Genomic DNA, 18,798 nt, shown 5'->3' with positions numbered 1-18,798 from the left:
TCTGACAGAAGCTGACGTGGTGTAATGTGTATTAAAAAAAACTGCAACTGTAAGGATATTCATTTGTAAAAGAAATGTGTCTACAAAAAGTTCTATAGATTGTGCTATCAGGAATAATATGGTGCACTGTGTAATGACAACAATATGTAAATGGAAATATCACAGTGATTTTACAAGAAATATACCACTTAATTGAAAGTTCGTACGAAAAAAAATGAAATTTTACCTTGTTTTCCTATGTTCGGAGGAATATTTTTGGGGAAACATGAAGACACATTTAGAAATGACAATAATACTGTAACATAAAAATGTATTTGGATAACTCAAATTTTATTGTGTCTCTAGGCAGACTCCCATCCTTGGTGCACCTCTATGAACTCTAACTTTATGAGAAAGTTGCTGTTTAAACTTTTATTGAACTTCTCCAGGTTGCAGGAATGAATAACATCATGTGGGTTTCTCAAATGAAGTGGTGTCCCCCTTTAAACCCTGGCCACTTCAAAGACAGAAAGCTCCAGAAACTGAGCAGCCTTATGTTGACAAGCTCAGCCTTGAGGACAGGAGAGCCATTGAACAGAAGCTTAGATTAACAGTAATCCTCTGTTCGACTTGTTCAGAAGCTGCTCAAATCGCGTGTCTATCACTCTCACTCCTGTTGTAGTTTGTGGAGGAGAGAAAGTAGAGATACAGGATGACCATGACTTAAATGAACCCTTACCTCTATAATATAATTTATTTAAAAATGTTAGCAAATGTAATTGCTGTAAATATATAGATGTGTTACATTTTGACAGTTCGACGTAGAAATTTGAAGCGAGCTAGTCTCCCAAATTAACATCTTAGCATCAGGATGTAACTGTTCACTTATATTGAAAACAGCCTGAACGACAGCTTCAGTAACTGAAATAAAATGACTGGCATTATGTTCTGAGAATTATTGCCACCACTCTGTTTGTTTGTTTTTAAATTGTCTTGTATACAGACTCTGGGAGCGGTCATACAGTACAGTGAACAAACATCATGGGGAAGATGGCATTTGAAACAGGCCTAATCATAACTAACTAAATGCCTGAAACTATGAAACAAAATATCAGAGAAGAAAAGGGGCTCTATATAGTTCTGCATCAGTTACTTTTCAATTACAGCAGCCCAAGCAGAACGAAATTGTTAGTGTCATTTATCGACTGTGGTGCTCTCCATTAGCTCTCCAACCCCCCTATGTGTATATTTTTTTTAATACTTTGTGAGGAAAAACTGTCAACCATATCCAAAGTGCAGGACCAAAGAGAAGTAAATAATGTATGCTTTTGTTAGATTCTTTGAAGACGATATGTGCTACGCGTTACCCGTTTCGAATGTGGAAGATTTCAGACCTCTGCACAAAACAGATTTTGATAATCAGAAGGTGTATCTGGTTCACAGAACTGAAGAGAATGGCAGCGCAGGCCAGCCGTGCGAAGCACAGATCCTTGCCCTTGCAGGTAAGTTGCCCTCCTAACACATCAGATTAGCTGATTTTAATGCTGTTTTTCCTCTGTCTGACCAAGTAACGTTGATGTGCGCGGAACTCGGTGATGTGTCAAAGCAGATCCTTTAGTCCGATCTGTCAAGACGTGATCAGCTGGAGTCTGACACTGATAGCCACAACAACGTCCTCGGCTGTGGCTAGCTGGATATGCTAGTTAGATATGCTAAGATAAGTTTGGTAGGTAGTCATACCTCGTCGTCAGTGCTGTACAGATTTTTCGATCACGGTGTCGTGTTCCAATAGTTAACTCTCGTTTCGATAGAGAGGTGCTGCTTGTTTCGCTAAATACGTGGCATGCAATTTTAGCCAGTCACAACGGTTGTTTACAACATGTAGCTAACGCTTGCTAGCTTGGTGTGTATTCGTTCAGTGTTAGCATGTTAGCGTTGACGCGCTAGTTAACTGCGTGCAGACGCAGAGCTGTCACTACATTAAAAACACATCCGACAGCCCGTGGTTGGTGTGTTATCATATTTGTAGTGGTTTCGCAAATGTATTCAAGACGCTAGCCCAAGGGTTTTGGTAGGTTGCGGTTAGCTTGTTAGCTGGATTATTTGATGGTTTGTGTCACAGAGGGGATGCGGCGCTGCAGTCATCGCCGTGTCAGACATCCGTGCACACAACAAATAGCAACTTGTCCATCAGCAACATGTCAGCCTTATGGCTGTTTCATGACCGCGCATGTTAGTGTGAAATTGAAATGATTTACTTTACGTTAGCTGCAGTTACATTAATGTTTGCTCACTGTCGTTTTCTATGCTCGATCTTTAACAAGCTTCATCACTAATCCCAGAATCTCAGCTGTCTGGGCTGCAGGATCGGTCCGACCTGACTAACACCGTCACAGCGTCGGTTATGTTAAAGCGCCGTATAGCCAGGACAATTTCTACCTCTCCGTAAAGCTTATTTTTTTAATTTAGGCTTTAGTTTAGGCTAAGGAAGTTAGTTGAACCTAGCTCCATGGAGAGACGAAATGCCCTCGGCCCGAGTAGGACAAATGATTGAAAGAGTTCTGTAGGTACTGTCACGTTTTATGAAAACCCATGTAACTTTTTGGAAACTTCATGAGTTTCTGTCTGCATTTCACAGATACAGTAGAAGAATTTGAAGACAGTATAATGCAAAAGAAGATGAAAATTCCCAAGATGTCCATCGAGAATTCAGGAAACTCAATTGAGAACAATTTTGGAGAGGAGAGAATGCCACTCAGGCATAAAAAGGTAGGCTCATCAACATTAGATAGAAGTTGTGTTATTTTAGAGGAAACGAGTTTGTACATTTATATGGGCAGCTCTGGGTAAAGGACTCTTTCTCACCAGATCGTTCTTATACTGACAGTGACACCAGTATCATGCCATACAATCACACTGCCCTTGATTATGTTAAAATGAGGCTTATCTATTGATAGCACCATTGAAATACAATTTTATGATTCTATAATAACAGTTTATAATCAGCCATGCTTGTATATGTGGGTGCAAGGATTAGTTTCAATAATTAAAATCACTTTCAATGATATAACAAAGTATCCCACTTAAATTACAATATGTTATACTTGTCAGTGAGAACCCTAAATAATTTTTCTCTTATATCAACACTGTGTAAGTATGGATGCATGTGTGACTGCAAGTCTCTTGTTGATGTATATACATCAATAGTCTTATATTTAAATATTTCTATTAATGATTCAATGTCACATTTCCATAAACTTGGATGACACCCAAAATCCCCCACGCTATTTTTACCATATGCTGGATTAACACAAATTCAGCACTCTGGACAGCTGCCCTTTCACAGACAAATCCTCTGAGCGGCTCATCAAGAAACTCTGTGACTCCTCTCTTCCCAGTTCCTACTGAGATCCACATAGTTGAAGCAAACTGTTTGCAGTCTGACTGTCATGTAATTTTTAGGTTGATGTGTGGTTTTTACATCTGTTCTACCTTGAAAGTGTTGGATGGAATCACATTGAGTCAGCTATCTAGTGCACTTTGTTACTGATGCAGCAAAGAGATCTGCAAAATTCTGTAAAACATTTTATTTGGCGCCCCTCCACTCATGGTAAATTTTTATCATGTCCATATGCTCAACTTTCTAGTTATTACAATTCAAATTACATTTCACCAGCCTATCCATTTTCTAATTTGATTGTTTCGTCAGGCCCTGTCTCAGGACCATGGACGCCCCCTTTCCAACTCCTCCAAGAGCCTGGCAGCAGTAGTGGCTCGCCTGGAGAGAAATGCAGCCAGCTCCTGTATGGAGGGCGAAGAGGATCTGGATGAGGACCGGCTGGCTGAGGAGGGAGAGGATGCAGAAGATGAAGATGAAGATATGGAGGCAGAGCATCAGCAACATCATCACCAGCAGCAGCAGCAACAACAGCATTTGGAAGTGGATACGGATTGTGTGTCTGAGGTAGCCGCAGCTGTGGTTCCTAGAGTCTTGTACGAGGAGCTGGTTCACAGCTACAGGCAACAGGAGGAGGAGATGAGGAGGCTGCAGCAGGAGTTGGAGAGAACCCGCAGGCAGCTGGTACAGCAGGCCAAGAAGCTGAAGGAATATGGCAGTTTGCTGACAGAAGTCAAAGAACTGAGGGACTTCAACAGGAGGCTGCAAGATGTACTTCTTATGAGATTAGGCAGCGGTGAGAGACCAAGAGCATGCATATCAACAAACAAACCACGGAGTTTGATAGTAACCTTAAACCCCATCAGTCACTTTTAGAAAATGTCCCAGTCTATCAAAATCAAATCAGTGGGTATGTAGTCTAAGTATGAATACACCTGTAGTAGTAAAACTGCAATCCAAAGACACAGTACATTTAATCTTAGAAAGTCAGTCTTGGACTGTAACATCTGTGCACCCAAGAATTGCCTGCTACAGTAAGAGGAGGTGGGAAGTGTGTGGACACATCATAATCAGTGTACACTCTATGACCTACACAGTGCAGTGATTTTTATAGTTGAGAAAACAAAGTGGTCCAAAGTCCATTCAGTAACTCTTCTGCTGCTTTTGAATACATCACATGATCTTCATTGTAGATGCACAAATTTTCATTTTAAGGATTTCTTGCCCGTTTTCACTCATGCGCTGACATTCAAAGTTTATTCTTGTCCTTGGAAACGTAGATACAGTTTTAAGTGGAACTACACCAAAGTTGCGTTAAGATAGTTTAGTGTGGCTAACATTTGCATTTGGATGAGTGGACTAGTGATTTGAGTGACCACACTCAAACAAAACAAGGTTGTGGGTTCAGTCCTCTAATATGATCTAAGAATTGATTCAATTATAAATGCTCGTTAAGACACTTCCTCTGAATAGGGGTGAAATGCTTAGCAGTCTGTAGTTTCTGTAGATGTGAAAATGACAATTACAAAAAAGAAATTTTTACCAGTTCATAGACGCACAAGACTGAGTTAATAATCCATCGGGTCCAATAGATAGACAGTAAATTCTATACAGGAAGTTGAATAAAAGGAACCATAGTTGTAAGTGTGATTAAAAGTGGTGTCATTGCAGTGCACAGCAGGGTACAAACACAAGCTTTGCCAGATGCTGGTGTTAACCTCAGCCCCACTGTAGATCTGGACAGAGGCGCCTGGCTACTGGCTAGACCATCTAATGGACAGGCTAAAGATTAGAGCACCCCAGGGTGCTGTCGGGTAGGGGATGGAGTGCTCTGACCGATATTAAAACTCATCAGCGACATTGGAGCTTAGTGTGGCCAGCCACCAAGCCAGCTTAGTTACTGGGCTAAAATAACCGTTTGCCTTGAGGCACATGCCTGGGCCCAAGGCAGGAAGCAAGGAAATAAGCAGGTAGACGCTGCTCCAGGGATAAAGACCCCAAAACTGGTACAGGTACTGTAGATTAAGGTGAATCTGGCTGTTTACACCTGGCACAGTGTCCAGTGTTATTAGAGTCTGCTGTGGTTTTAGTGTCATCCTCTATTGTTTGTAAAGTTGACTAGCAGTTGTTCGATGGCCTTTGACCTCAGCTCAACTTAAAGTGTGGACTTGTTGCTTGTATCTCTGTAATATCAAATGTCTCGTTTGTATTTCCAGAGCCTATGCATGATAATGGTACTCAGACAATCAAAGCTGAAGTGGTTGAACCCATTGTTGATGCCCAGGAGACATGCAGAGAAGAAGCCAACACCAGTTCCAGCTACTCACCCTCACCTCGAACAGTATACACCTGCAATGATGGAAAGGTCAGTCTCACCAGACTAAGAGACACTTCAGTTAGATTTTCATGATCCCCTCCAGTTGGCGTGTGATTTCCACCTTTTCAGCTGCTTTGTTTTGTTTTTCATAGTCAGATCACATGTCTATTTATCTGCTACCAAGCCCTCCATGTGGTCTTTGTGATGTTCCCTGTCTGTTCTCATCTCCTTCATCTTTTTTTTTTTGACGTGTATTCTTGAAGGCAAAATCATTCATCCGAATGTAAACAAAAGTGTAGCCGCAGTGCTTAAATTCAAAACACAGGAATGAAAGATGCCATCAGTCAAATGTTGATTGACAAGCCTTTAACATAGTTCAACAGACAACAAATTAATCTGATGTTGTCTGATGCTGTTCAAGGCTTGTAAGTGATGTTCAGTCTTTCAGCAGTTAGACTGTATTTTCAATTTTCAAAATATCTTAAATCCTTAATTCTTATTAGGGATGGGGATTGATAAAATTTTACTGATACCAATGCCAGTTGATTCTGCTTATCTTAGTTTTGGCGATACAACGTATATGTAAGCCTATAGGTTATGATTGCAACTTTATTATTAAATTTATCAGCTGCATCAGTCCCATTCAAATAGACTTCCCCAGATTTCCATTTAGAAATTAAAAAATGGCTTGGTTGAATACATGATGGTTATTATTTTCAGTATGCCCAGCTAATCAACATTTTAAATTCAATAATTAATGAATAGTCAATGCCAATCCATCTTGCGTTAGTCCAAAGTTGTAACTAAACTTTTACTGAGAGACTACATCATCATTGTCTTGTTTCAAAATGATTCGATCCATCTATTGTCTGGACTGGTCCCCACAGAGGTTGCTGCTGGAAAGCAAGGGTTTCATTTAGTGCATGCAAATATGGATGCCTGTTCACTTGCGACACAGTTATCTTTTCTGAGCTACAGTTTATGAATGCCATTGCCCGTTGGTGTTTACAAGAATAACAAATAGGTGTATTTCACTCTCACTTTTATCAACACAAAGTCACAGAACAGCCCTGGAAGTGGCTGGTAAGCAAGACAGTCAGAGCAAGAGATGTACTGCCCAGCTCAGTTAGAGAGACAGACAGACTAGAGAAAGATACACTGCAAGCTGACACTTAACCTGAGCCTACTGTTATTTGCTGACATCGAACTTGGAGAGGACAGTTTACCTGATTGGCAATTCACTCTCATGATGTTTTTTCTCTTTTCATGACCGGGATACTTCCTCTTCATCCTCTCTGCAAAGTTGTAAACATTGACAACCACTTCAACACACGGGGAGGTGGGGTCCTTGTATAATTTGCAGATCCCATACACAACTTGCGTAGTGAGCGTATAGGCCTGCATGGCTCTGAAATTGATAAACTGGGGGGTATGCCAGTCCGATGGTTCGGACAATTTGGAACTAGTTCTCAACTCGATCCGTTTCTCAATTCCAGTCCAGTAGTTTTCATTTAGATGTCCTCCTCTTCAGTTATATATTTCAATATACGTGTAATTTATATGGTCAAATATCACATCACCCTTTGAGAGTCCTAAACCCTCAAGTTCTGTCTCTCTGTAAATCTGGCTCTCTGCCTGTGGGTGACTGTGGGAAGTAGACTGATTTTGTAGGAAATGCTGTTTTTCCTCGTAACACCCATGAACCTGAGAACATGGCGTCATAGCTGATCAGTCCTTTCCCCCTGGCTGCCCTACCCTAGCAGGTAAACAAGGTTGAGAAGATTATTATTGTTCCTGCAAGCCCAGCCAACATCATCAGTGTTTATTAGCCTGTTAGGGTTCTTTACTCCCCCCACTGCTGTAACTCAACTGGCGTCCTGTCTCTGATGACAGGGGGGGAATTGGTACTACAAGCTCTGGGGCCTGCAGCCACTTCAAGCGTGAAGAACACTTGCAAATTAGAACTCTCCTACATCAGGGACCCCATATTAATTATTTGCACGAGAGGAATTTAAAGTGACTGACAGGTTAGCCCTAGTGAGAGCGCAAGAGGGGGAAGAAGTAGAAAAGGAGGACGAGAGATGGAGAGAGAGATAAACGAGAGCAACAGGGAGGGAGGATGAAAACAATCTTGTCTAACTTGAGGGCAGTAAAAAGCTTGTCTGCTGGCCGGGGGCCTAAAGCACATTAGCTGCACAGGGAAAAGCCTTTTGGATGCTAGCCTAAAGACTTTACAGTGATAAGAGAGCAGAGAAGGGAAAGGGAGTCACATATGCCCCCTGCTGCATTAGCTCACCTAGAAGACCAGGGCAGTCTGCCTAGGCTGGCAATCGGCTTGGAGTGTTTGGTGCAGGCTTATGCAACATGCAGCGACATTGTGTAGAGAGCTACAGGGTAAGTTCATGGTGGAGGTAATCCAGGCTACAAGCAGCCAGTGGCCTGAGCTTATTTATGTATCCTAGTTGGTGAAAGTGGTGTTTCTTGGGATTTGCAATTTGGTCTAAGCGGGAGCTCGTTAAGATGTGTTCTTCCACGACTCTCTATGATCTGCCTTGTCCATTTAGGGTTTTACACCCACATGGAGCATTGCAGATTGGTGAAACCGGATTGGGATCCAACAGCACCCAACACAAATCTCCTAAGCAAAGTGGGTGGTCAGCATCGTCACAGAGGGATAAAATGTAGAATTGAGTTTGACATGTAAATGTGTTGTTCTCCAGTAAAAACCAATGCCTCTAAATATGGTACCAAGTAATACATTTTTAAATGAATACAATACGTTTAGTTTGTTTCTCTCACTTCTTCTTTGCTTCTCTCTTGTTTGCTGTGTTTGGACTGCTTTGGTGGTCATACATTTTGTTACATACAATTTGTTTAAGCATCAATGGCATTAAATGAAATCTTTACCCCCACTCCAAATCTGATCAACCGCTCTAAAGTCTGATATTCTAGCATCTATTCTAACAACATTATCTAGCAGAGAACCGAGGATAAGATCCATATTTTTGTCCACTTTCATTTCCAAATCTCTCATGGGTTTTTACATTTTTAATTTTATTTAATTGAATTCAATTACAATTCAATACTTGCTGTTTTATTTTAAAGACATTTATTTAAGCTCTTTGGTGTTTAAATTGCTTATTAATTAAACAGGTGTGTAACTGTAATAGCATTACATTTCAAAAACGTAAATGTCTTATTTTCCAACATTGATGGGGCAGACAGCTCTTCAGTGGGTGACAATGTTTGGAAATTCAGATTGAACCAACAAGAGTGGAGTAGATGAGGCTGTCCCATGCAGAGCATTGTTTTGTGTGCTTAAATTTATCAACATTTTCTTTTTAACTGAACTGATCATAGACCCCTTTCAATTTTTCTGGATAAATATTTTTATCTTTAGCAGACTGCAGATTTTTTTTTTTTTTTTAAATATGGTGCTCATGGTTTTGTTTACACCTCTCCTCTCCGCAGGTACACCTCGGTGGTGGAATTTGGGTAGAGGAGGAGAAGTGGCACCAGCTGCAGCGAACCCAGGGAGACTCCAAGTTCACAAAGAATCTAGCTGTAATGATCTGGGGTACAGAAACCCTCAAAAACCGTAGTGTCACAGGAGTGGCCACCAAAAAGAAGAAAGATGCCCTACCCAAACCTCCACTGTCGCCCAGCAAGCTGAAAATCGTCAGAGGTAAGATCCTTACTTCAGGTTTAAACCCATAAAATCAAAATAGAGAGACAGATGAATCCGTGTTCTGAATGACTTCATGTAAGATGAGTTGGAAAACATCAGGTACAGAACAAATGATTTTCTTTGCTCATATTGCCTTTCAATCATTGAAATATATTCATTAGACACCAGACAAAGATAAGATCAGCAATATTTAATTCAGTGTAGTCTGACTGCTAACACTCACTCCTTCCCCAGAGTGTCTCTACGACAGAGTGTCTCAAGAAACAGCCGACAGTGCAGAGATTACACAGAGATTATCCAAAGTGAACAAATACATTTGTGAAAAGATAATGGACATCAACAAGTCCATCAAGAACGAGGAGCGGCGGGAGTCCAAGCTGCTCATCAGACAGACAGTCAAGATGGAGAACTTCACCTACGATGGCATGTAGTGATCAACTGTTGTCACACCAGCGCCTTCTGCCCCCCTGTGGTCCGCAGGATGTTTAGGGGACTTGATATGAGTGGTTGCGGGATGTTTGTCACAGTTTCAGGAGCAGTTGTATTCCTTTGACACATTGGATTGGTTATTATGTGAAATGTTAAAACAAATAGTACCCTTCCCAGCTCCCTACAGAACAACCATCAGCTTCCTCAGTGCCCAGTTTCCTCATTGGCTGACAGACAGCTTTACCCACCAGACAGAGGCTGACTTGAGCTCAAGTGAACTACTTTGATATGAGCTGGTATGAGTGTTTTTATAAGCTTTACAGTGGAATTGGTACAGAGACATGGTTTATTGAGGTGTGTGCATTTGTGTCAAAGGAGAGATTAGATGTGATTGTTAAATTAATTTATTGTTCTGTGTCAGAACATAATTTTGAGTCATTAAACTTTTAAAAAGTAAGAGGTTATTTCCCTAGACAAAGTCTTCTGATGCTATAAAGATGATGATGCTAGCTTGCATTAGATCTTAGATGTGTGGACTGTTGGATGTTTCAGTGACTACCCAATTACCGCCATTTCTTGGTGTTTGCTGTTTGTACTTACTGCATAGAATGAGACATCAGTGTCTCGAATGCACAAGTCTTAATTGGTACCAGCGATATTGCATTTTGCAACAGATTCTGTTGCTCCAAGAGATTAACTATGAGTGTGTGTTCCCCCTTAACTGTAGGTCAATCACAACACATTGTTTTATTAAAAAGAGGGCTTACTGGGTTTAGTGGGTGGTATGACTCTAATGTAGAGTCTATAGAGTGCTGTATTTGTTATGTTATATATGTTCACCTTTTAGTTATGAACCTTTGCCATCACTGAGAGATCACGAGGAAAGGTTTTGATGGCATATTCGTTTGTTACTCTTAATCTAACATGTCACTTTCAGACAATTTGACTGTTGAGTTGTAGTGGTACAGGCATGTTAATGCCTAGAAAGGCCTTAAATGGATTTGGCAATCACCAGGGACTGGTGTGCCCCTGGGTTTTCTAGTAAGCTGTGATTGTAAATGTATAGTAAGCTGAAGTGATGAAGCTTCACCTGCACTTTGCTGTGAGAATGTAAGAGGTGGCTTGGTACTATTTTCTGTGTGATTCACACCATCAAATTGAGCTGAGCCGGGCTACTTTAACCCCCTCCCCCTCCCCTTAAAAGATGCTGGGCTGCGCAGGACAACGTGGGGAAGAAAATCAGGGCGCAGCTCTGCACGGTTCAGATCATCTTCATGTTGAAGCAGTGTTAGCTGTGGGTAAAGCTGTCTGAAAAACTGTTGTGCTGTTGAAGTTGTCTGGGCCTGCTGAACCCTATAATAACCCCCTCTTTTTTAAGCCATGCCACTGGGGAACAAAGTAAGGTCGCTCCAGTGACAGCTTCCTCTGAGCTATGCCATCAGAACTTTGAAAACTGTCCTCTTTGTCTTGTATGTTTTTTTTAATGTTTTTTTTCTCTGCGGTTGTTTTATTGTTTTGATCCAAAATGGTTTGTGTGGCTGTCTGCAGGCTGGAACCTAAATGCTGCAGATTGAAATCTCAACTGTGACCTAGCTGTGGCTAACTGTGAATCTGCTGCAGAGCTGCCTATCAAGCCTTTCTCCTCTCCACACTCTAGGTTCCTGTTTGTTGGTTGGTTTATTTCTCTTTATCATTTTGTCTGTCTTGGTTTTTTGTTATTTCAAAAGTTCAGATCAGCCTTTTCAGCTATCTTATGTTTTGGAGATATTTTAGTGTACATAAAACACATCTTTTTATTTTTTCCACCGAACATGTATATTTCAGTTTCTAGTCATGTTACATGTTACAGTTTTAAAGGTTCTGGTCAAGTTTTGGTTTAATTACTAATTAATGTTGTAATTCCGTGTTACCTGAAAATTTCTTGTTTCTTTTTACACTTCTGTATTTTTGTTTGTTTCATAATAATTGTTGGCTTTAAGCTTGATATTGTAGATCAGTGAAATCTACAAATGAAAAAGATTTCTCCCTTTCTTAGCCAAAGTGATCTCTGTGGAACAAGAGAGACAAGACTTTTCCTTAATATAATATTTTGACAGAGCCCATACATCAAGCTACATTCACAACGTGATATTTGATAAGCCTCACTTAGAGTCTACCTTCTAATTACTTGCCACAGTAAGATGAAAATCTGTATTGTTGAACCATTGTACTCCAGCAATTGAGAAGCAGTAGTTAGATCGACACAAATCATTTACATTGAATGCACTTTAAACTTCTGGGCAATTTCTTCAATCTTAAAGAAATGTATTTGTGGTATTCGTCCTTTTTTAAATGTCTATATAGATTAAGGCCTAACAATCATTGTATATCATGAAGCACCTTAGAACATTTTGGTTTATTGTTTTTTTTTGTTTTTTTTTTCTTAGGGCAAGAATTAGTTTGTTTTTGTTGGTCAGATGTGCCCCTGACACAGAAATGCTCCACAACAAGCTTGATAGATTTAATACTTCGAAAATGAATATTTGAATCTTTGGAGAGTCATTTGGAGTGCTTAGAAAACCAGATTTCCACAAGTCAATTTATGTGGAAAGTGGATTCTATATCTCCATCATGGCCTCATGAACAATATATGGCTTACTTCACAAACTGACAAACAAAAGTCAACAACTGTTCTGTCAACTTGCTTGTTTTTCAAGCCCAAAACATGATTCACCAATCTAAAGATATTTACCTATGAAATGTGCAAGATGACTGGAATATGTGCTTTAACTTGATGCGTCAAGATGCTGGTTATGTATAGATATGACTTATATAGAGAAAATGTGTATTTTTTTCAAATGAGTGGTAATTGTAAGCCAAAGTATTGAATGCTGAGATCAAGATAAAGAAGGGGGATGATGCTGACTAATGAATCAGCAGGTTTGCACAAAAAATGGCCCATGCAAAGGTAACAGAGCTTAGTGAATCTTAAGCCACCAAAAAGGTGACTAAAAAATGTCCCTTTTTTAGTGTCCTTTAGTTTTTTGTTTTATTCTTCCCTGTACAAAGCAACATGTGAGGTTTACGTGCGCCAGCATGTATTTAAAATACATGCGATTTAAAAGAAAGAAAAGATTTCTGCTGTGCAAAGCAACCTTGCTGAAATTCTGACACATTGTCGTGTGTTGTGTTTGTGTTTGTTTCTTTGTTGTTTGATGCCAAAAGGGGGTGTGGTTTCAAAGGCTGGTTTCCTAGAGCGTGATTAAGCCTAATCCTTTAACTGAAACCATCTTTAGTGGATGAAAGCTGTATGGAAGTACTGTTTTTAACCCAAATTTGGCTTAATCTGTGATGGCAAAGCCAATCTCTATCAAATGAACGAGTCACTTGCAGAGGAGCAGTTTGGGATTTAGCAGCATAATAGTAACATACACGAATACATAGCCTGGCAGAGCCATTAATGGATACTGTAGGTTAGTTTGGGTCTGTTACAACACCAGACCTTCTAGTACTCTCACTGTCACACTCAAGTAGCGATAGGGAGGAAATGTAACTTCGCTCGCTCTGTGATCCTCTTCTTGTGCCACCTCTAGGTCATTACTTTCCTGACATTTATATGGATTGGATTTAAAAATGCACATGTATCAAGATAATAGCAAATCCTGTCCTCCTTGCTTGGTGTTTTGACGTATGTTGTGAATACCTGTCAAAACTTCAGAAGTGAGGGAGCTTTATGTTGCTTTTTGACAGTTTGATTGGGAAAAAGAGATCAGTTTCTAGCTTCACTTTGTGGAACAAGATAAATGGCTTCATCTCACAGTTTTTGCAACTAAGTGTACACAAGATACATTACTATTTGAGCCTCAGATACAATGTCAGACTTACTTCAAAATGAGACAAATGGGAGGAACACATTGTTAGGCCTATATTTTTCTTAAGGTATCAGTAACTTTGTATACAATCCACAAACCGGTTCTACTTCATCTAACTTCACCGTCCTACCTCATTGTTACTCTGGTGTTTGTTTGTCAGTGACTGTAAACTATGTGTGTATATTAAAAAAAATCTATAGGAAAAGGTATACCTGGTTACTCTCAATATGTATAGCATATAAAACTTGTAAAACACCTCAGTACACAAATATCATTCTTAGGAGAAATCAGTTTTATTACCTGCTTAAAGATGCTGCTGTAAAGGGGTGTCTGCGTGAGGGGTCGTCTCTGAATATATATATCTACGCTCTTTGCTATGTTGTGCAGTTGATCAGTGGTTGTGTTCTGTCTCTGTATTGCATTCTGAGATTTTTACTGGTTGACGGTGCTACCAGCAAACAGTTCAAAAACTGATCTATTGGACCTCAAATGGTGCTGTTTTTCTATGTTTTTATCCTCATACAACTATGTTTTATTCAGGTGTGTCAACCGCCACTATCCCCTCAGCTAATCAAATTTTAAGCCAAAATATTTCGCAAAACTGATAACCCTGCTATTACTGTATCAACTATATGCTATCCATCCAAATATTGTAGATAGTGATTATATCCTCAGCTGTGAGTTTCAGAAGTACCTCAGAACTTGCTGATTTCCAATGGATGCATCTGCTTCTAGGACCTGTTGTCTACCAATATCACATTGTTGCAGTGTATTTTCAGAAATATGCATTTTTAATGGTTAGATCAGGTTACACTATAAATAGTACATGGATATTAGCCCACACTCAGATGACCGTTTAAATCTAAAGGATACCACTGTTCACTGGTTGCATGCCAGGTTGTCATAAAGGAAATCTCAGTTGGACTGTGTAGTGTATGTTACAGTAGAAAAGGTCCTCGGGTTAAGAAAAAGAAAAAGAAAAGAAAAATTTCTTTCTTATTTTTCCTTTTTTTTTTTTTTCTTTGTTCAGTCCAGTTTGTTTTACAGAAGACGGATTCCATTGGTAGTTCTAGTGTATGGTGGGAAAACTGAAGTTTATTTCAAGTAATTTTGGGAATATACAAACTAGTGCCCCGTCTGGTTGAAAATGAAATTTGTCAAAAATATGGAAATCATTGAGAGTCCTCAGGGTACATTCACAAAGACTGTTGGGGAGTTTCAGCCTGTCGGTTTCTGAATGATTAATTTTATCTAGTTACCATTTTAATCTGTGATTCCCCGGTTATATCTCTTTGTCTCTCACTGTTGTTAAAATAATTTAAATGTACTTTTCTGTGTTAAAAATATGAATTTATATATGAATCTAGCAATTTGTGCATGATTGACTTACTGTGAGCTAGAGTCATAGATACGGCACCATACAATGTCTAGACTTGGCTTAATATACAAAAAAGTGCATTATACTTTCTTTTGCCCTGTGCAGTGATACCAATGGAATCTTTTCTGCGCCAAAGTGTTTGCAGTATGTTGAATTTTCGGGGGGGTTCTCTACCTGTATGTATGTATGTATGTATGTATGTATTTGTTTTCCTGTGTTTTTTACTCTGATCATGTCTGTGAACATGAATTGTTGCTGGGGAATTCCTCTCTACTGTGAGCAGTGTGTGTTCAAATACACAAAAATTGGTTTAATGGAAGCACTTAAGCCATTCATTGGACTGTTTCATAATGGTTCAATTGTAAGCTTTGCTCTGGTCCAGGGAACTGACCCACAGAGTTTTGTGTGTAATTGAATTCCTATGCAGGTGTTGAGTAGTAATCACCTGGTACCACATCACTATTGGGTGGAGGGACAGCCAGGGAGAAAGATGACTGGAGAGTGTTCAAACCTTTGAATGTGTCTGCACAGCCTTGAGATTGAGTCAAAGGGGACAATGGCGAAATGACAAATCTGTACACAACTATTACATTTTCACACTCATGGAATTGAACTAAACTGAGCTCTACAGGGCTGCTTGGGTATATACCTGTCTGTAATAGTTGTAACTGCATTGCAATGATCATTAGGGAAAGACAGGGTTATTACTGTATGGAGTATTTCCAGCTGGTATGATAATGTGAAAAGAATTTAAAGACTATTGCAGTAAAAACTCCCTCAACCTACTTCAGCCTCCCAAAGGCACAACCCTACATTTACAGAAAATGTTATAAGTATATGCGATAGAGAGTGTACATGTCTTTGCTAAACCGGCCACACCTCTGCTATGCGAGCAACTCTTTGACGCTTAGCATCCTGTTCTGTGTTTTCTCTTGCTGCATTCAGGAACACCTGTCTAATGTATAGATAAACGGAAATAAATCCAGACTTTTATTCTATCAGCACAAACCTCTTGTTGTCTTTTCTGTCATTTCTTGACTTGTGTTCTCTCTACAAGATAAGATTTATGTTGGAAACTGAAAGCCACAGTTAAAACCATACTGGGCCTGTCTTTATCTTTAATCACTTTTCAAAATGGATGATGTTGCCTCTGCCTGCCATTTGTCTTGGAAAAGTTCTGAGATGTTGAAATTTGTGGACCCAGCGGATACAATCACATAGAAATTGTATCAAGAATCAAGAATGTTTTTTTTGTTTTTTTCTTTTGGCATTTATTGTGCTGCTTTCTTAACAGAAGAGTTCGACATTTTGTTAAATAAAAAGCTTAATACCCTTCTTATGTCTTTATGGTGAATTGAAGCTACAGTAAGCACCCGGTTAGCTCTGTCTAAAAGTAACAAAATCCAAATACAAGCACTTCTGAACCTTGCTAGTTAACATGTTCTATATTGTTTGTATAATCCATGTAAAAACAGAGTGAGAAAGCAGTGAGTTAACAGGGGAGTTGGGTGCCAGTTTTTTTTTTTTTTAACTCCCTGGAGTTCCTAACTCTGCTAAGCTAACTGGCAACTGGCTCTAACTCTGTAACCCAAAATGTCAAACCATTGCTTCAGTTGTACCACTCGCATCAAAGGAATTCCTGAACTAACCGAGGCGGGCAGCAACTTTTTCGATCAAATTTCTGACAAATCAGTGTTGCCGTACCCTATTGTTCGCTGTAATGAGACATTTTTGGAAATGACAGGGGGCTCTGAGCGAGTAGTAACTTCATTTCCAAAGGTGGTATTTTCACCTCAATCTGTATATTTTTAAACCATCAAATCAGGGTTATATCTAGCCAATAACTTGGAGCACAAACCTGCTTCGAGCTTTAAAGGTGTTGTTTTTAGGCTGGAATACCACTTAACTAATGTCAAAAGAGTTTTTATTTTCAAATTGATGGTTATACATGCTGAATGGGTTTCATTAAACCTTAACGACCCCTAGGCTAATGCAAATTTCTCAGCTCACAGTGACCTGGTACTCTTTTAATTTCAATGCAAAAATTCAAATTTGAGTTTGAGTTTGCCATACAATGGCAGAGATTTTCTTTTAAAACATGTCACCCAGGAGTCAGACAGATAAGCTCTAGTCTTATTTCTTTGACAACTCACTCCACCATATACAGATCAGTATGTAGGCTCTGTAGTATCTTCTGTCCCTACAAAGAGTAGTCCCCAACCCTCTGGCAGTAGTTTGTCATGTTTTGGAGTACATGTTTGCGCAGCCATCTGCAGTGAAGGTAGGGGATTAAAGGTAGAGATTTCTCAATGTCACCCACAACATAACAGGATGGCAGAGACCAACAGTTCACTGTACTATATTTGTTCATTCAGTTGCCATGCTGCTGGCCTGCCTCTGTGTCACACAGCATGTCGATGATTGGCAGCGCTGTATCTAACATGTCCCATGTCCAAACCATACTGCAATATCAACTCAGCTGCATGAGAGCAAGATAAGACAGAAATGGGGTGTTGACATATCAGATTGCTTGTAAGATGGCTTGTTTGGAGAGGCTTGTATCTAAAATGAGTCCCATCATTGAATGCAGGATTTGGTTGAGTCCACATTGGTAACCGATAGGAAGTGGTCACTGTGAAAGCCATTTCCTCCCCGTTTCCCTCTGAAAAGACTGAGCTCTGCTCACTCCCTCATCTCACCAGTCCTCTCCCCTGTCTGCACACTGATGCATTTCCATATATTATTGCCTCTGTAAGCAAGTGTGTCGTGTGCCCAGGCTTTTCCTACAGCCCAAGGGGACTTCTCAATATCATTATCGCTAAGGCCTGCCACATGCCTGTAATGTATTGCTGCCTGGCTTTATTGGCAGCGTGATGATTCAGTGGTGGTGATGATGGATTAGTGCTGGCTGGGTCGAGCTGGGCTGGGCTGAGCTGGTCCAGACTGGGCTGGGCTCTGCAGCCTCGCTGTCTGTCGCATAAACATTGTGTCCTCCTCGCACACTGCAGTATAGAGGGAGACATATTGCATTTATGTCACACACCCAACCTAATGAATATGGTCATTTCAGTGCTTTTATGGAGCTTCTTGGAAAATTGTACGATTCATTGTGTCCACCTTTTGCTTTTCATGCAGACATGGTGTACACAACAGCGCCGCATAATAGGTGGGGGTAATGCATTCTCTTTATGACTTTGTTACTGTTTTGAATGTGAAAAAAAATAACAGCTTTTGTTGACTCCTGGATGGGGAAGTTCATAGAGGGTGCACTTGGTGCATATGTTACCTCGGTCTAACAAGGTTTGATGCTTCCAGGATCACACACACACTGCGTTTAGAGGAAGGACACACTGTGGCATGTTTTATTACTGAATATGAAACACACTCCATATAACACAGCCACCCAGGCTGACCCTAAATTAAATGGCATGCTGGCCATGAGCTAAAAGTCCAAACCCAACACTCAGCTCTTAATGGCAGCCTTTTCTGGCTTACTGTTGTACACTGTCACACTGATCTGGCTCTAGCCTCACTGCAGGAAAATAAATGGACATTAGTCTTAATGTCTTACTGCTTGCAGCAGCGACCGGCCACCATCACTGCTGCTGTCAAGGAACACTGTTTCTCACTACATCACATGGTGGCTTGGTTTTTCAGTGCACAGGAGTGTAGCATACAATGTGTATCAGTCAAGTAAACAGGATGTTCAGTATCAAATGTAAAGACATGAATGGGTTAAACAACACTATTGAAGAGTCT

The 18,798-nt window shown here is 40.1% G+C and overlaps 1 protein-coding gene across 1 annotated transcript; it reads left to right on the top strand.

Moving 5' to 3' along the window:
• Positions 1–1,219: 1,219 nt before the first annotated feature.
• On the top strand, positions 1,220–16,047 carry bend5 (BEN domain containing 5). Its single transcript, XM_023398556.2, has 6 exons — positions 1,220–1,481; positions 2,618–2,748; positions 3,689–4,172; positions 5,593–5,741; positions 9,165–9,378; positions 9,616–16,047. The coding sequence occupies exons 1-6, from the start codon at positions 1,298–1,300 to the stop codon at positions 9,810–9,812; spliced, it is 1,359 nt and encodes a 452-aa protein (XP_023254324.1). The 5' UTR covers positions 1,220–1,297; the 3' UTR covers positions 9,813–16,047.
• The last annotated feature ends 2,751 nt before the right edge of the window (positions 16,048–18,798 follow it).

Source organism: Seriola lalandi, unplaced genomic scaffold (genome assembly GCF_002814215.2).
Source record: "Seriola lalandi dorsalis isolate HSWRI2012SDOR001 ecotype SW California unplaced genomic scaffold, Sedor1 jcf7180002049656, whole genome shotgun sequence".
Lineage (NCBI taxonomy): Eukaryota > Metazoa > Chordata > Actinopteri > Carangiformes > Carangidae > Seriola > Seriola lalandi.
Note: the sequence above shows the minus strand (reverse complement) of the source record. Positions and strands in the feature narration are given on the sequence as shown.